At 42.3% G+C, this 25648-nt stretch overlaps 1 protein-coding gene and 1 long non-coding RNA gene across 7 annotated transcripts; both read left to right on the plus strand.

The window, feature by feature from the left end:
* Nucleotides 1-1000: 1000 nt before the first annotated feature.
* LOC136509009 (probable LRR receptor-like serine/threonine-protein kinase At3g47570) lies at nucleotides 1001-5149 on the plus strand. Its single transcript, XM_066503805.1, has 2 exons — nucleotides 1001-3968; nucleotides 4618-5149. Exons 1-2 carry the CDS (start codon nucleotides 1028-1030, stop codon nucleotides 5004-5006), a joined length of 3330 nt encoding a protein of 1109 aa, XP_066359902.1. The 5' UTR covers nucleotides 1001-1027; the 3' UTR covers nucleotides 5007-5149.
* A 17468-nt stretch (nucleotides 5150-22617) lies between these two features.
* LOC136509260 (uncharacterized) lies at nucleotides 22618-25173 on the plus strand. Of its 6 annotated transcripts, none has more exons than XR_010772300.1 (4): nucleotides 22618-22784; nucleotides 22884-22946; nucleotides 23554-23626; nucleotides 23712-24793. It is a non-coding gene; the product is annotated as an uncharacterized lncRNA (long non-coding RNA). The 6 variants fall into 6 exon arrangements; XR_010772301.1 differs by having other exon boundaries at nucleotides 22893-22946; XR_010772297.1 differs by having other exon boundaries at nucleotides 22884-23626.
* The last annotated feature ends 475 nt before the right edge of the window (nucleotides 25174-25648 follow it).

The following is a 25648-nucleotide window of genomic DNA, read 5'->3' on the forward strand; positions in this document are numbered from 1 at the left end:
CCTACCTTGGCGCCGTGACCTATGGCATCGAGATGTGTTACCTCGGCGCCGTAGATCACAGAGCCGAGTCCAGGGTCTAAAGATGGTTTTTTGACACGCAGTGTATAAATGTGAAATTTTGATGAAAAAGGCTAAATTATAAAAAAAAGTCGGTGATGCGTACCGGTCTACTAGAACAGAGACAATCCGACAATAATTTATCGGGGCCCACCATGTCGGGCCTGGCCTCATCGGGCCATGCTTTTATCAGACCCGTACCAGGCCATGCCAGGCGGCAATTTTGGCCATCTATATACCAGTCCACGTGTAGACGATACATACTTATAACTAGCTCCATGAGGCATATCCCACTTGCGGGATTTTAGTCGAATCAGGAGTGCGAAAGCATTGATGTGTCGTCTCATGTTTTTATTACTAGATTATACTCTCTCCGTTATAAATTGTAAGACATTTTGGCTTTCTAGATATGTAATTTTTTCTATATACTCAGATATACGCTATGTCTAGATACATAACATCTTATAATTTGGAATTGAGAGAGTACATAGAAATTTTTGGAAAATGGTACAGCTGAACAAGATGTGCATATCTAGGACGCCTCAAAGTCGGTTGACTGAAAACCCCTTTTCGGAAAGTACTAATACAACTTTCAAATTTCAATCATATCCACCACTTCCCAAATGCCAACTTTAATTTCCACATACTAGCATCTAGTGCACGATGGGTACAAACTGTTGATCGAATAGGGTTTGATCAGACTTTCAGTTTCAGTGAGGTGTGAGGACTTCATTTCCTTCTGAAATGACGTGAGAACTTTATTCTCCAATATCTCCAATTCTCCATAGTGCCATTCCACTATCAAACATGGAACTTGCCACTTGTTAGTCCAAACTCCGTGTTTGCTGCGCTTGCGACAACTTAGGTTGACCAGTGGTGAAGGCCTTGGATGTTATGTTACTTAAGAACTCGGATTGCTTGCAAACTCTTGCTGTCAATGCACTACACCACACTACACCACACCCCAAACATGGCATCACTTAGTTTTCCAATTTCCATATCCATATTGTTGTTGCTGATCATCTCCACCTCCACAACCATCGCTGCAGCTTCTTCACGTTCAGGCCGCCCGAGCAAGCGAAACGGCAGCAGCACTGACCTCGCTGCGCTGCTGGCTTTCAAGGCGCAGCTCTCCGACCCCGCCGGCATCCTCGGCGGCAACTGGACCGCCACCACGTCGTTCTGCCAATGGGTGGGCGTATCCTGCGGTGGTCGCCTGCGGCAGCGCGTAGCTGCCATCGAGCTGGCAGACGTCCCTCTCCATGGAGCGCTCAGCCCGCACCTCGGTAACCTCTCTTTCCTCTCCGTGCTCAACCTCACCAACGCCAGCCTCGCCGGCGCAATCCCAGGCGAGATCGGCAGGCTGCGTCGCCTCAAGCTCCTCGATCTCGGCCACAACGCCCTGTCCGGTGGCGTCCCGGCCGCCATAGGCAACCTCACCATGCTCCAGCTCGTTCACCTCCAATTCAACCACCTCTCCGGCCCGATCCCACCGGAGCTCCGGCGCCTGCGTGAGCTCCGCGCCATGAACGTCCAGAGAAACTACCTCACTGGCTCCATACCGAACGACTTGTTCAACAACACTCCCCTGCTGACTCACCTCGCCATGGGCAACAACAGCCTTTCAGGGCCGATACCACGTTGTATCGGCTCGTTGCCACTGCTGCAATACCTCAGCTTGCAGGTGAACAATCTCTCCGGGCCGGTGCCACCGGGCGTCTTCAACATGTCTGCCTTGCGTGTTCTAAGCCTGGCCATCAATGGATTGTCCGGGGCCATATCGGGACCGGGCAACACGAGTTTCAGCCTCCCTGCTGTGGAGTTTTTTTCAGTCCATCAAAATCGATTCAGCGGCCTAATTCCATCCGGGTTTGCAGCTTGCCGGCGCCTCCAAAGCCTCTACCTGTCCGTGAATTCGTTTCAGGGCGTCGTCCCTGCATGGCTCGGCGAGCTGACGGCTGTCCAAGTCATCAGCCTGTATGAGAATCACTTCGACGCAGCTCCAATCGCAGCTGCACTCTGCAACCTCACCATGCTACGTCTGCTAGAACTCCAGTCATGTAACCTTACAGGACCCATTCCACCAGAGCTTGGGCAGCTACGCCAACTTTCAGTGTTGAATCTTTACAGCAACCTACTGACTGGACCTGTTCCTGCTTCTCTCGGTAACCTGTCTAACATGATTTACCTGGAACTGGAACAAAACATGTTGGATGGACCGTTGCCTATGACGATCGGTGACATGAACTCGCTGACGGAACTTCTACTCGCAGAAAACCACCTGCAAGGGGATCTCAAATTCTTGTCTGTTCTTTCAAAATGTAGTATGCTTTCAGCACTTCAATTCCACACGAATCATTTCACCGGGACCCTCGTCCCGGACCACGTTGGGAACCTTTCAAGCTATCTGCAAGTTTTCGATGCATCCGACAACATGATTGCTGGTGGTCTTCCGGCTACGGTTTCTAACTTGACTGGTCTTGAGATTCTAGATCTCGCAAGAAACCAGCTTCAGAACCCAGTTCCAGAACCAATCATGATGATGGACAGTATCCAATGGCTTGATCTCAGTGGAAATAGGCTGTCTGGCACCATTCCCTCGAATGCTGCAATCCTGAAGAATGTTGAAATCATATACCTTGACAGCAACCAATTTTCTGGCTCCATTCCTAGAGGCATCGGTAATCTCACCAAACTAGAGATCCTAATATTATGTGATAACCAGTTCACATCTACCATACCACCGAGCTTGTTTCGTCTTGATAGGCTCCTCGGAATAGATCTGTCTCAAAACTTGTTAAGTGGTGCATTACCAATTGATATAAGTTTGAAGCAAATGAACATGATGGATTTGTCTACCAACCACTTAGTTGGTAGCCTGCCAGATTCACTTGGGCAGCTTCAGATGATGAGCTACCTGAACCTATCACTCAATTCGTTTCATGACCCGATCCCACCCTCTTTTGAGAAGCTGACAAGCTTGCAAACTTTGGACCTGTCCCATAACAATATCTCCGGAGCCATCCCAAAGTACCTGGCTAACTTTACCATACTCACTAGTTTGAATTTGTCCTTCAATAAGCTTCAAGGTCACATACCAGAAGGAGGTGTCTTCTCAAATATCACGCGGCGATCCTTGGAGGGGAACCCAGGGCTATGTGGCGCTTTACGCTTAGGGTTTTCTCCATGCCCAAGCAAAACATTTACTCATCGGGGCTATGCTCACATTCTAAAATATTTACTCCCCACAATCATCATATCTGTTGGAGCTGTAGCTTTCTGCCTATGTGTAATGCTTAAGAAAGTTAAGAAGCGTCAAGGGAATTCCGCTGGTATGGTTGACATGGTTAATCATCAATTAGTCTCCTACCATGAACTCGCTCGTGCTACTGAAAATTTCAGTGATGCTAACATGTTGGGTTCTGGAAGCTTTGGGAAAGTTTTTAAGGGCCAGCTGAGCAATGGTCTGGTGGTTGCCATAAAAGTTATACACATGCATATGGAACAAGCTATTGCAAGGTTTGATGCAGAGTGTTGTGTGCTTCGAATGGCTCGACATCGCAACCTGATAAAGATATTGAACACCTGCTCCAATCTAGACTTCAGAGCACTGGTGCTTGAGTACATGCCCAATGGGAGCTTAGAGGAGCTCTTACACTCCAACGGAAGAATACAATTGCGGTTCATAGAGAGGCTAGACATCATGCTACATGTGTCGATGGCAATGGAGTATCTACACCATGAGCATTGTGAGGTGGTCCTACACTGCGACTTGAAGCCTAGCAACGTGCTATTTGATGAGGACATGACTGCGCATGTGGCGGATTTTGGCATTGCAAGGATTTTGCTTGGTGATGAAAATTCCATGATCTCCGCAAGCATGCCTGGAACAATTGGATACATGGCACCAGGTACGCCAGTACCCATTTTACTCCTTTAGTCCTTTTACATGTGGAATTTCATTGTGGCTTCTGCGTCAAAGGGACTAGTTACCTAATTTCTATATTAAGTGGACTAAATGCCCAATTAGTAGAAACAATAACATAGCCAAGTAAGATAAACATAAACTTCCAGCTTGCACAGATCCTATTGTTAAATCTCCATCCATGTGAGGCAAACACCTATATGATAGCCTTCTCTAACATATGAATTGATCCAATAGTTAGGATGCCATTCCCTACATTGAAGTAAGAACCAAAAATGCAACCAATTGAAGCCCATGAAGAGACCACCTGCAAGGGATGACAATGCCATTTCATTTTAACCATAAAAGTCAACAGAGAAGTAGTATCAAGCAAAAAAATGTTTTTTACTCACCTACATCAATTCCTATTGGCCAATTCCCAAATAGAAGGAAAATACTACTCTGAGGGTCTGTCAAACCCAATTCTCAAACATATGGAAAATACTCAGTACCTCTTCCACAGCTGTTGAATCCAGTTGATTAATCAATAACCATCCAGCATTAAGTTGTCTCACTATTTAATCATGTGGCATATAAGTGATGCTATTGTTCCATCTTTTTTATTTATCTTTTGTGTGTATGAATTTCATGGATAGAGTATGGCTCTGTTGGAAAAGCTTCACGGAAGAGCGACGTGTTTAGCTATGGGATCATGCTCCTTGAAGTCTTTACTGGGAAGAGACCCACAGATGCTATGTTTGTTGGTGAACTGAGCCTCAGGCATTGGGTCCATCAGGCATTTCCTGAAGGGCTTGTCCAGGTCGTGGATGGTCGTATTCTACTTGATGATGCTTCTGCTACCAGCAGCCTGAATGGCTTTCTTGTGGCAGTGATGGAGCTGGGTTTGCTCTGCTCAGCTGACTCGCCGGAGCAAAGAATGACAATGAAGGATGTGGTGGTGACACTAAAGAAGGTCAGGAAGGATTACATCAAGATGGTCGCAATGAAGCCGAGTGCTATCCCGCGCCCAACAGTGATCGATTAGTCATTGCTTATGAAGAATGAGCACGTTGATATGTTCTCTGTCTGCACCGTGAATTAAATTAGAATATATTTGGTGAACATTCACTTTTCTGTTATAGAGTGAAGGTTTCCCAAACTGAAATTAAGGGATTGCTAATTTGCCAATAAGCCCTTAGTGGGTCACAATCAATTTTTTTTTGAGTGAAACAGGAGGGGATGCCCCCTACTGGTCTTTTATTAAAATAAGAACAAAAGTTTTACAGTGTCGAATCATGAAACAAAAAAAGGAGATTAAAAAGATCATACAAATTACACATAAGCCTCTAGCCATTGAACAATCAAAGGATAATAACTCGCTTTTGCTCAAACAATAATCCAAGCAAATTCTCTTTTAAAGATCCTCTTGCAACTTGCTATTGAGGGTGCAATATTCCTGAAAATTGCATCATTCCTGACTTCCCAAATTGACCAGGCCATGGTGACTATGATTTCCATAAAGAAAGGCACATGCAGCATTGCTTTGGCATGATCTAGAAAAGCAAAGCAGTCCCCATAATGTGGAACAATGAGACCAAGAGTAACCCAACATGCTTCTGCAAAAGGACAGAGAAGGAAGAGATGCTCCATAGTTTCCTCAATCTGATGGTTACACAGTTCACAATCATAAACCTCCAGTACCATATTCTTCCTTTTTAGTAGAGCCCTAGTGTTGAGACGGTTCTTGAGCCACAACCAGAAAAAGATCTTTCTTTTGTTTTGACAGGATGATTTCCATAACCATTTATAATTAAGCTGGATGCACTTGTCTGGTTCCAATGAGCTTACTATATGCCTTGCTTGGGGTGAAAACTGTGGATCCCCATATATAGGTCCAAATATCAGGTTCCTCTTGTAAATGCAGTTCAGCAAAGAGGTTAGGAAAGCTTCTTCAGACAAAGGAAGATGGAAAAGCTCTTGGGCTGCTCTTGGGCTGAAAAGTTATGAAAAGATTGGTACACTGTTATATACTTGTTTCTGGCAAAAGAAGACAGGTGAGGCCATTGCACTGAAAGAAAGTTATTATCCCAAACATCTAACCAGAGCAAAGAATGAAGAATGACCATTTCTAACAATTGAGGAGGCCATGCCTTTGTAAGTTTCCAACAAATATAAGAATCTCTCCACCAAAATGAGCCTCTTCTAGCACCAGTGATTGGAAGCCTATCCTGTTGATAATACTGATTCCAGATAAGGTGTACCCAAGGCAAGTCAGCTTTATTATAGAATTTATGCAAGTTCTTGAGGAGAAGGCATTCATTGTGAGTCCGAAGGTTTAACACTCCTAGGCCTCCATTATCTTTAGTATCACATACCAATTTCCATGCAGCTTTAGGTACCTTTCTGCTATTGATGTCTGAACCACGCTAAAGAAAGTTTTTGGAAGTAAGAAAATGCACATGGCAAAAGTTGGCAAGGCACTAAAAACAGCATTGACAAGCTGCAATCTGCCAGCTTCACTCAAGAAACTAGAGGTGCTTACTAAACGTCTTTCACATCTATTGACTAGAGGCAAAAAATCAGCAACTGAGGGTTTGTATAGGCTGAGTGGTAATCCAAGGTAAATAAAAGGTAGAAAGCCCTTTGAGCATCCAAAAGTTTGTGCTAAGATCTCAAATCTATCCTCTAGAACATTAACTAGTATCATCATAGACTTGGAGTAATTTACCTTCAATCCAGTAGATTCTTCAAAACTTTGGAGAAGAGCTTTTAGAAAGAAAAGCTGTCTTGTATCCCCTTGCATGAAAATCAAAGTATCATCTGCATATTGAAGGATTGGGAAGTCCTGACTGTGGGGTAGATCAACTGGCAGATGAAGAAGACCTCTGTCTTTGCACTTGAGATGAAATTGAGCAGTGTAGTGTATGACCGAAACTGATGCTTTAAGCTTCTGATTGTGTTTTGTCATAGGCTTCACCTGGTTGAAAAGTAAGGCAAGATAGTGCTTACAACCTCTCGCAATCATATGCCTTGCCTCACACTTGTGGGGTAGATCAACCCGCAGCTTTTTGAGTAAGCATCGTCCGAATCTTGAGGACGAGATTCATTTTAAGGGGGTAGAATTGTAACACCCTAAAATTTACATAATTTTAAAATAGGAGGAAGTGATTTAATTATGCATTTTTGTGACATTAAATTTAGGAAAAATAATAACTTTATAAAATTAAAATCAAATATAGGTCCACAAACATGTATGTGCATTCATTCATGCTGTTGCATATTATTTTTTAATGGTGTGGTTTGAAATCAAACTTCAAATTGATTTGAATTTGCATTTCAAAATTTGATTTGGAAATTAGAAAAGAAAAAGGAAGAGGATTTTCTTCCCCTCCCCTCTATTCGGCCTGCTGGCCCAGCTCCTGCGCGGCCCGTTTTTCCCACCGGCCTAGTTCCACAGCCAGCCGCCCCGCTCCCCTTCGCTTTCCGTGCGGCCTGCTTACCTCCCCCGCGGCCCAGCCCAGCTGAGCAGCACGCCCGCGCCACGCGTCTCTTCTCTCCATCCTCCCGCTGATAGCCGGGCCCCACTTGTCAGGGTCATCTTCCTCCCGCGCGTGTCCAGTTCGGACTCCACCGCCGCCACCCGACTCTGCGCCGCCCACGCCGCCCTCCGTGCCTTGTGCCTCAAGCCGCCCCCGCCTCATAAAAACCGGATGCCCGCGCCCGTGCCTTCCAATTCCAAGCTCCATAGCCGTAGCCGCCTGTACCCTAGCGCCATTGTCTGAGTCACCGAGGAGAAGTCCACCACCGCCATAGCGCACCGTCGTCGGTCCTCCACACTTGTTCTCGGTCCTGGTGAGTCCGCCGTTGTCCCCTCTTTCTCCCCGTGCTCTTGCTTCGTTCGATGGTGGTCCGTAGACCGAATTCGACAAGCACCGCCCGCTCCGGCCATGGCGCCGCCGTGTAGCTCGCCGCCGGCCCTATTCCGGCCGGTCAGCTTTTTCTTTCCCCACCCGATTCAATTTCGGTCATCCAAATCCACATCAAGGGCCAGGATTAGAACATACCCCTTCGTTGGCGTTTTAGCAAAAAGGCCCTTACAATTAATTAGATCTTAATCCGTCGTCCCTGTCTTTTTCTAAAGAGCCCCTCGGGTTTTTGAATAACTTAACCCGCAGTCCATAGCACTTTTCCAGAGTACGTTTTCTTCTCTAGAAAGCGTAGTTTCTTCGGTTTAGATCTAAAATACGTTTTCACCTATTTACAGTTTTGCCACTAAACTCCGATTTGATCCGTTCAAGTTGCGTTAGGTTCGTAATTAAGTAATCTACATGTTCATACTACTGTTAAGTATGTGTTTCAACTCTTAGAATTCAAGGTTAGATTTAATCTATTATTTTACTAGAGAAAATCTTGTTTAAATCATAACTTCTTCATTTTAGCTCAGATTTTTGTGATCTTCGTGTCTATGTGTTCGTAGCGAGACATAGATTTGTTTTACAAACTTTTCATCTTGATTTATGTTGATTGGTGTACTGTTCTAATATATAGCATTTGTTTGTTATGCATGATTGCTTCTAGATGCTTGTATATTGTTGTGATTATCGAGTATAGACGGTGAGAAATTCATGGGTGACTAAGAGTACTACTTTGATGCGCAGGAACAGCAGGAGTACTTTGTTCAAGGCAAGTATAGCATGGGATTATTCTTGTTTCCTATTAACTTTAATACATTTAATACATATTTGCATGTGTCACCTTGATAGGAATTCCCTAGAATTGAACTTATACCTTGTTTCCTATGGGATGTGCATTGGGTAGCTTTACCAGTGCTCAACTGGACCATGATCTTGTAACTTTACTAATGGTATATGCAATAAACATTAAAATATGACTTTTTAGCAACTTGGAAACATGGAGCTGGAGTGTTTAGCTACTTTCTAAATGCTTCAGATTCCTCTCTCTAACGACTTATCTATAAGTGATCATCCGGGACTTACAGTACACCTGTGAGGGCTACATGGCTCTGGCTTTAGCTCAGTATAAGGATATTTTCTAGCTTGTTAGATGTTACCTTTATGACACAAGAGGGGTGTGTTTTGGGTTGGATATAGTGCGGCCTCTGTTCGTCAGTGTATAGGCTGCGTATCATTGTGCCTGTCGGAAGGGGAGCCCTACATTCGTAGGGCACAGAAACCTAGCAGCCCTAACTTGTTAGACAAACCTTTGAAAGGCTTCATAGTGACCCCTGACTGCTCACCTTGAAAGTGTTTTGGGAGTTATAAACCCGGACATATGGGTATCACAACTCACAGTAAAAGTGTACAACCTCTGCAGAGTGTAAAACTGGTATATTAGCCGTGCTCATGGTCACGAGCGGCCTTGAAACCCTTATGGAATAGATGATCACTAAGTAATATCCGTTTATGCTATTTATTATTCATGTTTACATTGATCATGTGTTTCACTTTGGGAATTAAGACAACTTGTTGCTACTCATCTGCTAAAAGTTGTGACAACTAAAAGCTGAATGTTGTTAAACCTATGTCAAGTCTTTTGAGCCTCATGAACCCTATGTTACACTTGTTGAGTACGACATGTACTTACACTTGTTTATTTTCATTATTTGGATAAAAATCCTGGATGGGTAACAGATGGCTATGGTAATGACGATTTCCCTGAGGAATACTAGACTTGTGGTCAACCAGTCGACGTTCCTGTGATATGGAGCTTCTACGAGAGATCTTTTCTTTATACTTCCGCTCTATCTATGTGAAGACTCTGTCTTATTATTCATGATGTAATAAACACTTGTGATGATACTATTCATAATTTATTGGCTTATGTGTGTGACTGATCTCTGGGCGTGCATAAGATTTTACATCCCAATCTATCCTTAAAAACAGGTGTGACAGATTTGGTATCAGAGCCGTATTGACTATAGAACGCAACCCTAGTTAGCAATGGTCGTTTTAGCCTCTTTTGCTTCACTCATTTCATGCTTTCCATCTCACCCTTGTTACTTGCCAAATTTTATGCTTCTTTTGCCTCACTCTGTTATGAAAATTATTGCTTCTAATCTGACTAAATCTAATTATGTAGATGCCCTGTGCCAATAAGACCGCTTGCATCAGCACCGGAGGGTACTACCCGCCTCGTGGGTTGAATGACTACATGGATCCACATGAGGAGGAGGAGGAACCCTTGGAGCAAGAAGTTGATTCGCCAGTACCTGCACCTACGCCTGAGCCATTCCTGGAACAGGCTAAACAAAAAGAACCCAAAGAAGTGGAGGTCGTCGAATTGTCTGACGATGATGATGAGGACATCGTTCAAGAGGATGAGCCGATCCCTCCCTTGGGATGGACTACGAAGGTCTGATACAAGTTGGGGTGTGAATCCTTTGTTTCGCACCACCGACTTATGGAGATTCTTCAGACCTACTATGGTGATTGGGACACAGCTGTGGAGTACGTTTGCAACGAGCATACGTACCCTTTGGAGGACACCTATTAGAAGACCAGGGTGTGCATCTCCATCTAGGATGAAGAGAAGGGAGCCTACTAGCTAGACTCTAACTATGCGCATCACGCTCACTGTGCCACCAAGGAGGATAGCATTGAAGATGCAGCCGCTGTAGCCTGCATGGGTCTCCGTGGTCGTCGCTTTAATGATATGAAGGAAGATCAATATCGTTTCCTCCCTCGCCAACACCCTTACTTGGGATGGGCAATAATAGACCCTGAAGGCATGGATCCCACTACTCAAGTGATGGTGAACTATGCCTATAATTAGTAGATAAGAATCGACATCTGGAAGATCAGTTGAAAGCACAGAAGGCGACCCTTAAGAGATACCAACAAGTGATAGATGAGCAAAGGGTGTGCCTCAACCTGCCAATGATGTACGAGGAGCTTCCCCATAAATTTCACCCATAGGTGTTGGAGTCCTTTCTATGTAATAAGACATTAGTAGCACGGGTCAAGTTGAGTCTAGTAGTGTGGTGTGAACTTTGATGTGCCTAGTTGATTTATTATTATGTTTATGTGTGAGTTCGATCTTTGTAATGAGTGCTGAAACTTTCTGGGCATGTTCGCAAGTTTCATACTTAGAAATATTAACGTTTGAGTCAATAAATAAATAGTTGGGTTTGGTATATCTTGTTCTATCAGAATTTGTTTTTTAGAGCAGTCTGTCCTTATCTCAATGCCAATCTAAATCTACTAGACAAAAAATTATGAAATTTTTATGGGAACAACTAGACTTAAGTATCTTTCCAATGCCTCCAGAATCACTCCTATACCTGATCTGGTTTGAGAGATATAGCTGTTTGAAGTTGAAGTTTCTGCGCAGTCTGGAATCTGGAACAGTTTCGGTTGTGTCCTGTTTTTGAGAAAACTAACGACAGAATCTGGGCATGTGGTCTGAATAAAAGTTATAGATAATTTCATAATCTTTCCAACCATATAAAGGATGACTCTTTTGGAAACCTGAAACTCAAGATATGACTATTTTAATGAGCTGCTAATGTTGGAACTCATCCAAAAAATTTTAGAATGTATCTTTATAAGTGTTTATAATTCGAAAATCTCTAAATTTTAAATATTTGTGTTGGATGTCAGATGTCTGAAAGAGGAAGAGGCCGAGGTCATGGAGGTGTTCCCCCACATCCACCACCACCACCACCACCACCGACTATTGAGCAACTTTTGTCAGTGCAGACATAGCTTATGCAAGCTCTAGTGTAGAATTAGCAGAATCAACCCATTGGTGGAGCACCGCGTGGCAAGCGTGTTGAATTTTTGAAGGGCCGTCCCCTGGTGTTTTCTCATGCCACCGATCCACTGGAAGTAGATGATTGGCTTTGTGCAATGGAAAAGCAACTCAATATAGTACAGTGCGATGGCCAGCAAAAGGTGTTGTACGCGTCAGGACAACTCCAAAGAGAAGCTCAAGACTAGTGGGAGTCATTTGAGTATGGACGTCCCGCTAATGCTCCTCCTGTCACTTGATAGGAATTTAGAGAGAATTTCATATCTTACCATATACCTGAAGGACTGATAGAGCTCAAGTAGGAGGAATTCAGAGCTCTAAAATAGGGATCCATGTCTGTAGCTGAGTATCGTGACAAATTTGCTCAGTTGTCACATTATGCTCCGAATGAGGTGGCTGATGATGTTGATAAGCAATGCCGCTTTCTCAAGGGTCTATATGATGGTCTGCAACTCTAGCTTATATCCAATACATACCCCAATTTCCAGACATTGGTGAATCACACTATTATTATTGACAACAAGCGCAAAGAGATGAAGGCCAAGAAGAGGAGGCTTTAGGGATAGGCCTCTGGAAGCAATACTCGTCCGTGCACCAACCCTCAGCAAGGTTTTCAACAGAGGTACCAGGGACCACCCAATCAGTGGAATCATGGTTAGTATCCTCAACGCAATTAGTTCCAGCAGCGTCCACCGTACTAGCAGTAGAATGGAAATCAATGTCCTCAGTAGCAGAATGACCAGCAGACACCACGTTAGGGAACGCCTAACAACACTCCCATGAAGGCCAGTGCCCCTAGCACCCCAACTAGTGTTTTTGCTGTGGAAAGGAGGGTCACCTGTCATATAACTATCCTGAGAAGCCCAACCAGCAAACCCCCTAAAGGCATAATAGCAACTAGAAGCCACCGCATTAAGGGAAGGTGAATCATGTGTCTACAGAGAAGACACTTGCGTAACCAGAAGTCATGCTCAGTACGTTTGATGTTAATTCCACTCCTACCACTGTTCTTTTTTATTCTAGAGCTTCGTATTCTTTCATATCACAAGCATTTGTTAGAACGAATAGCATACCTTATGTGCCATGAAAGATCATATATTAGTAAACTCACCAGGAGGTAGTATGCAAGCTTCTTACCGTTGTCTTCTGACTAGTCTATCCTTAAGGGGGTTAGAGTTCAAAGTGAGCCCCATTGTGCTGAGAACATATGGCATTGATGTAATTCTAGGAATAGATTGGATGAAGCAAAATCGGGCAGTTATTCAGTGTCAAGAGAAGGTAGTTGTTGTGACCGCACCGAATGGAGATAGAATTAGTGTCGATGTTGTAGTACAAGCACATCCGATAGCCACAATGAACCAGCTTTATGATAGCATCAACAAGGAGGACCCAGTAGTGGATGAGTTTCTAGATGTGTTCCCAGATGACTTACCAGGTATGCCACCTGACCGTGACATTGAGTTTATTATTGAATTATTACCTAGAACTGCACCTATAGCTAAGCGTCCATATAGAATGGGGGTTAAGGAATTAGAGGAACTTAAGAAATAAATAAAGGAGTTACAGGAGAAAGGTTTCATGCATCCTAGTTTGTCACCTTGGGGAGTATCAGTTATATTTATTGACAAGAAGGATGGTACTCAGAGAATATGTGTTGATTATCGGTCATTAAATGAGGTTACTATCAAGAACAAGTATCTGTTACCTAGAATTGATGACTTGTTTGATCAGTTGATAGGTGCTTGTATTTTCTCTAAGATTGATCTTCATTCTGGTTATCATCAGTTGAAGATTTGTGCAACGGACATACCCGAGACAACTTTTACTATGAGATGTGGTTTGTATGAGTACACTGTTATGTCATTTGGATTGATCAATGCACCTGCATACTTTATGTACTTGATGAATAAGGTGTTCATGGAGTTTTTGGATAAGTTTGTGGTGGTATTCATCAATGATATACTAGTATTATCCAAAACTAAAGAAAAGCATGCTGAACATCTAAGGTTGGTCTTGTAGAAGCTCAGGGAACACAAGTTGTATGTTAAGTGAAGCAAGTGTGAGTTTTGATTGAAGGAAGTTTCTTTCCTAGGCCATGTTGTCCTAATGGTGGAATAGCAGTAGATCCAAGCAAGGTGAGAGATATGTTGAATTAGAAACCACCAACTGATGTGGGAGGGATTCGTAGTTTCTTGGGATTAGCTAGATACTATAGGAGGTTCATAGAAGCTTTTTCTAAACTTGCCAAGCCTATGACAGCTCTGTTGGAGAAGAATGCTAAGTTTGTGTGGTCTGAGAAGTGCCAGGCTAACTTTGAGGAATTAAAGAAAAGATTGACTACAACCCCAGTATTGGTTTTGCTAGATTTGAACAAGAACTTTTTGATCTATTGTGATGCCCCCCGTCAAGGTCTTGGATGTGTTCTTATGCAAGAAGGAAGAGTAGTGGCCTATGCATCCCAACGGTTGAGAAAGCATGAGTTAAACTATCATACTCATGATTTGGAATTAGCAGCAGTGGTTCATGCTTTAAAAATATGGAGACACTATCTTATCGAACATAAAAGTGATATCTACACTGATCATAAGAGTTTGAAGTACATATTCACCTAGACAGATCTGAACTTGAGACAACATCGATGGTTAGAGTTGATTAAAGATTATGACCTAGAGGTACACTATCATCTAGAAAAGGTGAATGTTGTTGCCGATGCTCTTAGTAGGAAGAGTTACACCAAGGAGGTGCAAGTAGCAACTATGTCAAGTGAGTTGAGTGCTGAATTTAAGCAACTGAACTTGGGATTTGTCACTAATGTAGTGGAGTTGGTGATAGAACCCACACTGGAGCAAGAAATATGTAAGGGCTAGTTGTAGGATGCAAAGTTGAAAGACATAGCGAAAAACATAGTGATCGGCAAGGCACTAGGTTTCCATATCGATGATAATGGAACTCTATGGTTTGGGAAAAGACTATGTGTGCCTGAGATTAAGGCTATATGAGATGAAAGTCTTCGTGAGGCACATGAGTCTGCTTACTCTATTCATCCTAGAAGTACCAAGATGTATTTAGATCTAAAGGAGAAGTATTTGTGGTATGGACTGAAGAGAGATGTTGCTGAATATGTTGCATTATGTGATACCTATCAGAGAGTCAAAGTTGAACATCAAAGGCCTGCAGGATTGTTGCAACCAATGAAGATACCTGAGTGGAAGTGAGAAGAAGTTGGTATGGATTTTATTGTTGGATTACCATGCACTCAGAGAGGTTATGATTTAGTTTGGGTGATAGTGGATCGGTTGACTAAAGTTGCTCATTTTATACTGGTCGAGACTACTTATAATGGACCGAGGTTTGCCCAATTATATATGGAAAGAATAGTATGTCTACATGGAGTTCCCAAGAAAATTGTGTCTGATCGGGGTACTCAATTTACATCTCATTTTTGGCAGCAAGTACATACATAGTTCATTGGGAACAAAGTTGAATTTTAGCACAACATATCATCCTTAGACAGATGGATAAACTGAGAGGATTAACCAGATATTAGAGGATATGTTGAGAGCTTGTGCATTGCAGTATGGTACAAATTGGGACAAGAGTTTGCCTTATGCAGAGTTTTCGTACAACAACAGTTATCAGAAGAGTCTCAACATGGCACCTTTTGAAGCTTTGTATGGACAAAAGTGTAGAACCCCGTTGTTTTGGAATCAAACGAGAGAAACTCAAGTGTTCGGACCAGATGTTTTAAGATACGTAGAAGAGCAAGTAAGGATGATTAGAGATAACTTGAGAGTGGCATAGTCTCAAAAGAAGAGTTATGCTGATACTCAAAGAAGAGAATTGGTTTTCGAAGTAGGGGATTATGTTTAACTGAAGGTGTCACCTATGAGAAGTGTGAGAAGGTTTAACATGAAAGGAAAGTTAGCACCATGGTATCTTGGACCTTTCAAGATTTTAGAGAGACGTGGTGAAGTGGCTTATCAGTTGGAATTGCCTGAGAGTTTGTCAGGTGTACACGATGTGTTCCATGTGTCCCAATTTAAGAAGTGTTTGTGTGTACTAGAGGAGAAGATACTGCTAAAGGAACTTACAATTAAGGAAGATCTTACATATGAGAAATTTCTAGTAAAGGTTTTGGAGACAGCAGAAAGAGTTACGAGGAGTCGAGTTATAAAGATGTGTAAGGTTCAGTGAAATTAGTATACAGAAGATGAGGCTACTTGGGAAAGAGAAGAGAATTTGAGGAAAACATACTCGCATATTTTTGAGTAAGCATCATTTGAATCTCGAGGACGAGATTCATTTTAAGGGGGTAGAATTATAACACCCTAAAATTTGCATAATTTTAAAATAGGAGGAAGTGATTCAATTATGCATTTTTGTGACATTAAATTTAGGAAAATAATAACTTTATAAAATTAAAATCAAATATAGGTCCACAAACATGTATGTGCATTCATTGATGCTGCTGCATATTATTTTTGAATGGTGTGGTTTGAAATCAAACTTCAAATTGATTTGAATTTGCATTTCAAAATTTGGTTTGGAAATTAGAAAAGAAAAAGGAAAAGGATTTTCTTCCCCTCCCCTCTATTCGGCCTGCTGGCCCAGCTCCTGCGTGGCCTGTTTTTCCCGCCGGCCTAGTTTCGCAGCCAGCCGCCTCGCTCCCCTTCACTTTCCGTGCAGCCTGCTTTCCTCTCCCCCGTGGCCCAGCTAAGTAGCGCGCCCACGCCGCGCGTCTCTTCTTTCCTTCCTCCCGGTGATAGCCAGGCCCCACTTGTCAGGGTCATCTTCCTCCCGTGCATGTCTGGTTCAGACTCCACCGCTGTCGCCCGACTCCACGCCGCCCACGCTGCCCTCCATGCCTTGTGCCCCAAGTCGCCCCTGCCTCATAAAAACCAAATGCTCATGCCCGTGCCATCCAATTCCGAGCTCCAGAGCCACATCAGCCTGTACCCTAGCGCCGTTGTCCAAGTCACCGAGGAGAAGTCCACCACCGTTGCATCCAAGTAGCCATCGCATGCCGTCGTCAGTCCTCCGCACTTGTTCTTGGTCCTAGTGAGTCCGTCATTGTCCCCTCTTTCTCCCTGTGCTCTTGCTTCGTTCAATGGTGGTCTGTAGACCGAATTCGACAAGCACCGCCCGCTCCGGGCATGGCGCCGCTGTGTAGCTCGCCGCCGGCCCTATTCTAGCCTATTAGCTCTTTCTTTCCCTCGCTCGATTCAATTCCGGCCATCTAAATCCAGATCAAGGGCTAGGATTAGAACATACCCCTTCGCTAGCATTTTTACAAAAAGGCCCTTACAATTAATTGGATCTTAACCCGTCGTCCCTGTCTTTTTCTAAAGAGCCCCTCGGGTTTTTGAATAAATTAACCCGTAGTCCATAGCACTTTTCCAGAGTACATTTTCTTCTCTCGAAAGCGTAGTTTCTTCGGTTTAGATCCAAAATATGTTTTCACCTATTTACAGTTTTGCCACTAATCTTGTTTTAGTCATAAAATCTTTGTTTTAACTCTGATTTGATCTGTTCAAGTTGCGTTAGGTTCGTAATTAAGTATTCTACATGTTCATACTACTGTTAAGTATGTTTTCAAGTCTTAAAATTTGAGGTTAGATTTAATCTATTATTTTATTAAAGGAAATCTTGTTTAAATCATAACTTCTCTATTTTAGCTCCAATTTTTGTGATCTCCGCGTCTGTGTGTTCGTAGTGAGACGTAGATTTGTTTTACAAACTTTTCATCTTGATTTTATGTTGATTGGTGTACTGTTCTAATATATAGCTTTTGTTTGCTATGCATGATTGCTTTTAGATGCTTGTATGTTGTTGTGATTATCAAGTATAGACGGTGAGCAATTTATGGGTGACCAAGAATACTACTTTAATGAGCAAGAATAGCAGGATTACTTTGTTCAAGGCAAGTATAGCATGTGATTATCCTTATTTCCTGTCAACTTTAATATATTTAATACATATTTGCATGTGTGACCTTAATAGGAATTCCCTAGAATTAAACGTATACCTTGTTTCCTATGGGATGTGCATTGGGTAGCTTTGCTAGTGCTCAACTAGACCATGATCTTGTAACTTGACTAATGGTATATGCAACATTAAAATATGACTTTTTAGCAACATAGAAATAGGGGGCTAGAGTGTTTAGCTACTTTCTAAATGCTTTAGATTCCTCTCCCTAACGACTTATATAAGATCCAAGAATCAATATTAATATTAGCCCCCCTGATCAGTTGAAAAGCAGCTGCACTTCCACAGAGTTGCCAAATCAAGATGACGCAATGCTACGTTTCCCTGTGGATGACATCACTGCACCATTGACATCATGTGAGCTACATATTCCAAAAGGGAATGCCACAATCATGGTGGCTCTCGGTGTTTTTTCTCTTCCAGATCCTACCAAGACACCAAGAATCCATGGGGCAATAATACCACCTAGATATGTTAGCGTCTTAGTGGATAGAGTTAACAAAGGTTTTAGTGATCTGGCTCTTGACATTCTAGGAGGCGATGGGGAGAAGACTCTAGGAGAAGCAGAGAAGACATTCATACTATGGCGCAAGCGCTACATCATTATTCTCGGGGTCTGTTCACCGCTGTTTCCTCAACTGTCAGACAATAGGTGCAGACAAAAGTGAACGAAACAATTTTTTCACTAATTTTCTATTGACATGCATGATTAATAATAACAATTTCTTATACCTAATTATTCTTTTTTGTACTCACACAGCAGGGCCTCCATCAACCTAAGTCCAATTATTCAATCTCCAGATCATCATAGTGCTCTAGGCAATCAGGTGGCAACGTCGCCACCACCGCCACCTCCAAGGAGGTCTCCAATGCCTCCAAAGAGGTCTCCAACAGCTGCCCTGCCTCCCTTGATGACCAAGAAGCAGCCAGCTCCTAAGAGGTCCGCCCCACAAACAAAACCGTTGGCCCACCAACTGGCAAAGAAGAAAGCCTCCTCTAATCCAATTATTCCCCAAAAACTGTCTTACGAGAAAAGTGAAAAGGAATTAAATGCTGAAGTATAAAAAGATGTGAACAGTTTCTTCAAAAAAGTAAGAAAGCAACGAGAAGCGAGGGAGAACCCGGAGAAACCGTACTTCTACCTACCTCTAGATCTTCGAAGAAAGAAGGTGGACTAGAAAAAACAAGAATCTCAAAAGACCCTGCCAAAATCGGACTACGACCGCTCTCTCACCAAGTCATTTGAGGCGGCGCAGAAAAAGACTAGAGCAGGGAAAGGTGTTGCACAACTCGGACAACAATCGCAACAATTAGTCCCCCTTCTTGCCATTCATAATGAATATGGTTCAAACTTAGACTTACTGGACGTCGATTTTGAGGACCTGGCTTGGTTTTACGAGGATATCGGTTTGAACCTTGCCCAAGTGCTTGCTGAAGGACCATCTACTCCGTAAGTGAATCCTTGGAAGAAATTTGAACATGGAAAGAGTCTATACAACCCTAAGACCTTAGGTGAACTGGATATGCAAATGTACCTGCTAAACAAGTGGTACATGACGGCGTGTGAACGGGGAGAGAACTTTGTTTCTGTCAGAGTTAGAAACCAACATTACTTCTGTTGTGATGACGTTATATATGTTGAGTTTTTAGAATTACACCAACTATGCCACCTGGACTCTCTCGACAAAAGTCTCATTAGCTGCTATTGTCTGTAAGTATGATTATTTTCTACTATTAAAGTATATATATATAAAGCTACATATATATATAAATTATATATCCTCACACTATATTTTTATATATGCAGATATGAGATGACAGAACTCAGAAAGAGAAAGGATAATGATGTTGGTTTCGTTGATCCAAATGTCGTATTCAAACACCATAATCCCCCGCCTCAATGGAAAGCTGAACTCAAGAAAAAATCTCATGAGGTTCTTATTGTACCAACAAAACAAGGACATACTCTTCCCCTATAACTTCAAGTGAGTGTTAAATAATTAATGTCGATCATATGGACATTTGTTCAATTATTTGCTTACTAGCTAAGTTATCTCCCATATATATATATATATATATGTTGACTCTAGTTAATGTCGATCATATTTGTGTATAAAAACATATGCAGCAATCACTGGATATTGATGGTCATCGATATGGCCAATAGTCGGTTGAGCATCTTAGACTCGTTAAGAAAAGAGCAAACAGAGTACCAAGACATGATAGATACTATCCAAGGGTAATTTGGTCTCTCTAACAACTATATATACCCCGATCTCTTAACTGCAATAATTATTAAAGGCCAAATTAATTTTTTATTTTATTGGGCGCAGTGTTTGGAAAAGTTTCATTGAGGAACACCACATAAAACATTGCAAAGCGCCACTGGATGTAATCGCACACAAAGTAAGTACTAGCTACATTTATATATATATATATATATATATATATATATATATATATATATATATATATATATATATATATATATATATATAATTCAATTAACACCATGCATGCTTTCAATTCAACGGATCTTTTTTCTCGTAAAAGTGGGTTCTGAGGCAAGAACAGGGGAACAACTACTGCAGATACTATGTTTGTGAGCTCATCATGGCGTACGCAAAAAGAACTCCTGAAGAGATCCTCAAAGTACGTTATATAAATATATTCATATATTCACAATTTCTTTTATTGCTCATATATATAAGTAATCACGTGACCAACACATATATATATATTAATATTTTTCCTTTAACTTTTATTGAAGACTCTATGGTTGAAGGAAAAAGTCATACGACGTGACCAACTAAAAGCAATTCAAGAGACCATAGTAGGATTTCTTAATGACCAGGTTTTAAATCCCGCCGGCGAGTTCTACAATGACGTGAACGAAACATGGAAGCCAAACCAGATAGAGTGAATTTGTTATCCCAATGATATGATAGAATATACAATGCAAGCTTTATTTGTAATATATATACATATTATATGTACATAAAATAATGTACAATATATGTATATGCATGTAATATATACGTTAGTTTCATACTTTAGTTTGTACAAAATGTTCGAACATTATCAGCGTGTAGAATATGTATATTATTAGCAGCGTAGAATGCGTATTCAAAAACCTATTCGAAAACCAAAACAAATCATCAATTGAAAATAGAAACAAAAAAAAAGAAAAAAAAGAAAACCTTTAGTCACAGTTGGTAATACCAACCGGGACTAAAGGGTCGGCCCACGTGGCTAGGCCGGAAGGCCTCTTTAGCCCCGGTTGGTATTACCAACTGGCACTAAAGGTGGACATTTAGTCCCGGGCGAGAAACCGGGACTAAAGGAGGGATCCTTTAGTCCCGGATTCATGCTCTCGGTTGGGAAACCGGGACTAAAGGGATTTCCCAACCGGGAGTACAGCCTGTTTCTGTACTAGTGTATCTGTAAGTGATCATCTAGGACTTACAGTACAGCTGTGAGGGCTACATGGATCTGACTTTAGCTCAGTATGAGGACCTTTTCTAGCTTGTTAGAGGTTACCTTTATGGCGCAAGAAGGATGTGTTTCGGGTTGGATATAGTATGGCCTCTATCCGTCAGTGTATAGTCTGCGTGTCATTGTGCCTGATGGAAGGGGAGCCCTACATTCGCAGGGCACAGAAACCTGGCGGCCCTAACATGTTAGACGAACCTTTAAAAGGTTTCATAGTGACCCCTGTCTGCTCACCTTGAAAGTGTTTTGAGAGTTATAAACCCGGACATATGGGTATCACGACTCACAGTGAAAGTGTACAACCTCTGTAGAGTGTAAAACTGGTATATCAGCTATGCTCATGATCACGGGAGGCCTTGAAACCCTTATGGAATAGATTATCACTAAGTAATATCCATTTATACTATTCATTATTCATGTTTATATTGATCATGTGTTTCACTTTTGATGGATTTTTCAATCTGCGTTGATTCCTGCACTTCTGGGTGATGATCAATGGGGAATATTAAACTCCATAAACTCCTAGGATCGGCGCATTCTCAGCGCCCCTGGTACTGTTCACTGCCACGTGCTCTGTTTCGAGAGCTCGTGCGTGTCAAGGCCTCCTTTTGGTGTCCTGTGATTGCCTGGCCTGTTTATGTGGTTGGGTCCAGCGCATCGCCTCCTCCACGATATCTTCCTCGCTCCCTCCGTCACCTGCTCGCCTCTTCCTCGCTCCCTCCGTCGTCTCGCCCTGGATCCGCGCCCACGCCGCCCGGCGACACCGCTCTCTCCTGCCGGAGCGGGAACGTCGATGGGCCCTGTCCATTGGACGCAAAATCCATCTTTTCCCCCACCCTGCTCTGCCTCTACTGCTCCGTCGGACCCCGCGACGCAGGACGACGATAGCGAGGTGCGCCGCCCGCCCACCACTGTATGAGCAGACCACACTAGGGTGCTTCGCCGCTGGCGACGGCCATGTCACCAGATGTCGTGCCCAGCTTCCCCATCGGTTCTCTTCTCCGCCAGCCGTGGTGGCCTGGTTCCAGCCATATAGTCCGAGTCTGCGGTTGTGTCCGTCTAAATCTTAGCCATCGTCATACTCAGGTCAGCTCCTACATCGTCTCTCTCCTCAGCTTCGTGAGGTTGCAGCTTCCCGGTATTCGGCAATGCTTTTCTTCAGTGGCATCCCCGCGAGATGAAAAGGTCGGCAGGGACCCCTTATGCTTCACCACACTGAATCCCCAGTCTAAAATCCAAATCCCCTTGTTTGTCTACTTTCCGCTGTGCTGCGTTCGCGACGTCGTGACATTTCTCCATTCCCCTTAACCAAGGGTGCTGAGAATGCGCCGATTCTAGGAGCTTTATATGAGTAATCATTTGCCATATATGTTTTTTTGGACGCAAAGTTTGCCATATATATTGCAGGATATGGATCTTCTTCCCATCTTTTGTCTGGTTGTTCTAATCTTAGTTTTTTTAACTCCTTTTCAGCTTTACTGACTAATCAAGAGTTCCAGACCTTCTTCTCAACCATGAAGATCCAATGTTTTTGTTTCCGTAATTGTAATTTCCTCTCCGTGCTCAGCATGGTCAGGTTAGAACATTATTACCCGTTTCGATTCACCTTTCTTTCTTCTTTAGTGTGTACATGTCCTCATGTCCATATCAGTTAAAATAGTTCTTCTCATGCAAGGTCATTCAGACGTGTCCATTACAGTTTACATTCCAAAATTGATCTCTAAACATCGTCATCAAAGTAAGTGTATATTGTTGTTTTATCAGACCAAAACTGCTCTGTTTTTTTGGTTGACCTAATATCTGGACTGTATTATGAGGACCTTGCTGCTCGAAATATTCAGAAAAGGAGGAATGTTTAGACTTCGCATAGGCTATAGTATTAATGAGACTGTTTAGATTCAACAACCAGTACTGTTCAGAAATGATTCAGACTTCGTACGTATACACTGAAATATTCAAGCTTCACATATTGAAAAAGAAACAACATTTATCATTCATGGTCTAATTTTGCTTCATATAAGATTAAATGTCATTCCTACCTAGCACATTTTACTGTAGTAGCGTAGCATCCTAGGTTTGCATTTTGCAGACCCCTAAACATAATACAGGGACTTTTCTTTCTTTGAAATCAGACAACCAGTTGCAGGTCATGTGTGCGTTTGATTCAATTTGGAACATAGATGATACTTCTGCATAGATAGACTTCATACAGTTCCAGACATCAGACCAGAATCCATAATACAAGTGACATGGAGAATACCAAATACAAATCTCACTCTTCCTTTATGCTTATAACTGTGGTGATTTGCTTACGGAATGAACATGTACATGCCTTTGTTCTCCAGCGGTTCATGCACAGGAACACAAGCGCACCAGTGGGTTTCCCTTTTTTTTGCCTGTGATGTGCTCATATTCAAGGTACTGCACTCATCCCTTTGTACCTGTAACCTTTGCTGCTATGGTATTTCGTTGTCTAATTTCTTCATGAGTTTCAATGTTGTAGGGAAAACATTGTTTCAGGGATACACATTACGCAAATGGTATGCAAATCCAACCTCCTTGAAACTGTTGCTCTGCAGACCAGGTACATATCAATTTCATTGATTCTTTCCCATATAGACAGTCGTCATTGTGCTTTCGCACTTAGTTATTTGTATCCCATAACACACAGTCGTCATTGTGTCCATAAATAAAGTACTTAAATACAGAACATGAGAAACAATGTAGAGTGTACATGTGAACATCAAAGACCTTGTGCCTGGCTAATCTTAGTGGTATATTGCTTCCATTCGCTACAATAAGATAGTCAAGCCGCAAACATGTGTTTATCTAATACGCTTCTTCAAGATCAACATCTACTTTCATTCTCTTTCACTGATTGGAAGACGTGTTTGCATCTTGATCATATACAAAATTAGCATTACATTTTTCAGATGCATTAGTCATGGGTTTGTTGGTTTCTGATTGATCATGCTTGACTCCATGGTTGTCTAAAAATTACATGTTCATCACCCAGGCGGTCTACCTCAGCGTCTAGCACAGACGACCAACATCGATGTACTCCAAGCACCGCATCAGAAGCAAACTCTTCCCCACTCTCTTAGGTACTCCAATTTCTTCTCTTCGTTTTCTAATTTCCTCTACCTCCCTGATTTCCCCCAAGATTGAACTGGTTTCCTATTCTAGGATTGCCGGATTTAGAGCGGTCTCTCAGCTTGGCCACTCCGTCCACTTGCCATGCTCAAGTCCGTGAACATAGATCCCTGCTTCCCCCTACCACGTCTATAGCCAACCCCTTACAGATACTCCAAAATCCTTTTCTTAAGCCAACCCCTTACAGATACAACAAAATCCTTTTCTTAGGATCTTATTTCTTTCTTCTTTGCAAGGTCTTAGTTCGGTTGTTTCAGGCGTGCACAAAAAAGGTTTGGATGTTTTTGGAGGATGTGCCCAAAAAAACAGTGGTAAACAGAGGTGGAAATGAATGTCTTTGTAATTTTCAGTTTTGCATCTTCAGTTAACCTGTTATAACACATTTCCTTCTTTGCCATCTCTTTTGTTTCAATCAACCACCACTTCTTTTCCCTTTTGCAGTTCCCTCTATCCAGGCCAAACTATACTACATCGATGCATGGTTGATGACTCTTTGACAAGATAGTAAATTTGTTACTCCCTTAAGGCTAAGCGGACTATATATGACCGGAGGAGATTCCTCATTTTTGCAAAAGCTTCAGATGACATGCAGGGTGAGCCGCCATGGTGCAACTAACTGTGACGGGATCAACCGACCTCAAACACTCTTATATATGCACAAACTGATTCTTTGTGTTGTGATTTTTTGTGGGTAGATCGTCGTGTACCTAGGACACGATTGTTATTATAACTAATGTAACGTTTTACTTACTTTCATCTCATTTGTTGGGCACATACAAGAATGATAAACCTTTTTCCGCAAACTGGCTGTTGTGTTGCCCTTAGAAAAATTAATTCTTATATTAACTAAAAGGTGCTAACGTTTTCATATGAGACGTGTTTTGGTTGGCCTTTTTCTTCATTACGGCCTCTGCTGCATATAACTTGCTGTCTTCTATGGCAATGTGATGTTGAATATAAACAAATGGACGTGGATTGAATACGGGCGCGGCGAAGCGCGCCGATCGTCCTAGTAACTTCTAAGAGCCCAAGGTAATCCTTCTGCAAAATTTTGACACTTTTTAGAGCTCATTAGAATTTATTTTTGATTTTTTCTTGGAGAGAATTATGCTGAAATCTACGTAAATCGGCTCAGGCAATTTGGAAAACAGGCTCAGGCCGATTTTTCCGGTTGCTCCGATTGAGCTAATTTTCCGTGTACATCTTATCCTTGGTGTTTTAAGCTCCTCACAAGTTTCAAGTCGGTATGAATTCGTTTGATTGGCTTTTGACTTTTTCTCTTCCGTG

The sequence above is a fragment of the Miscanthus floridulus genome, chromosome 15 (assembly GCF_019320115.1).
Source record: "Miscanthus floridulus cultivar M001 chromosome 15, ASM1932011v1, whole genome shotgun sequence".
NCBI lineage: Eukaryota > Viridiplantae > Streptophyta > Magnoliopsida > Poales > Poaceae > Miscanthus > Miscanthus floridulus.

What these genes read in the sequence shown, in the direction of transcription:
- LOC136509009 (XM_066503805.1), top strand. Translation starts at nt 1,028, where the DNA reads ATGGCATCACTTAGTTTTCCAATTTCCATATCCATATTGTTGTTGCTG. An exon ending in AATTGGATACATGGCACCAG is followed by an intron (nt 3,969 to 4,617) that starts GTACGCCAGTAC and finishes TTTCATGGATAG; the next exon opens with AGTATGGCTCTGTTGGAAAA.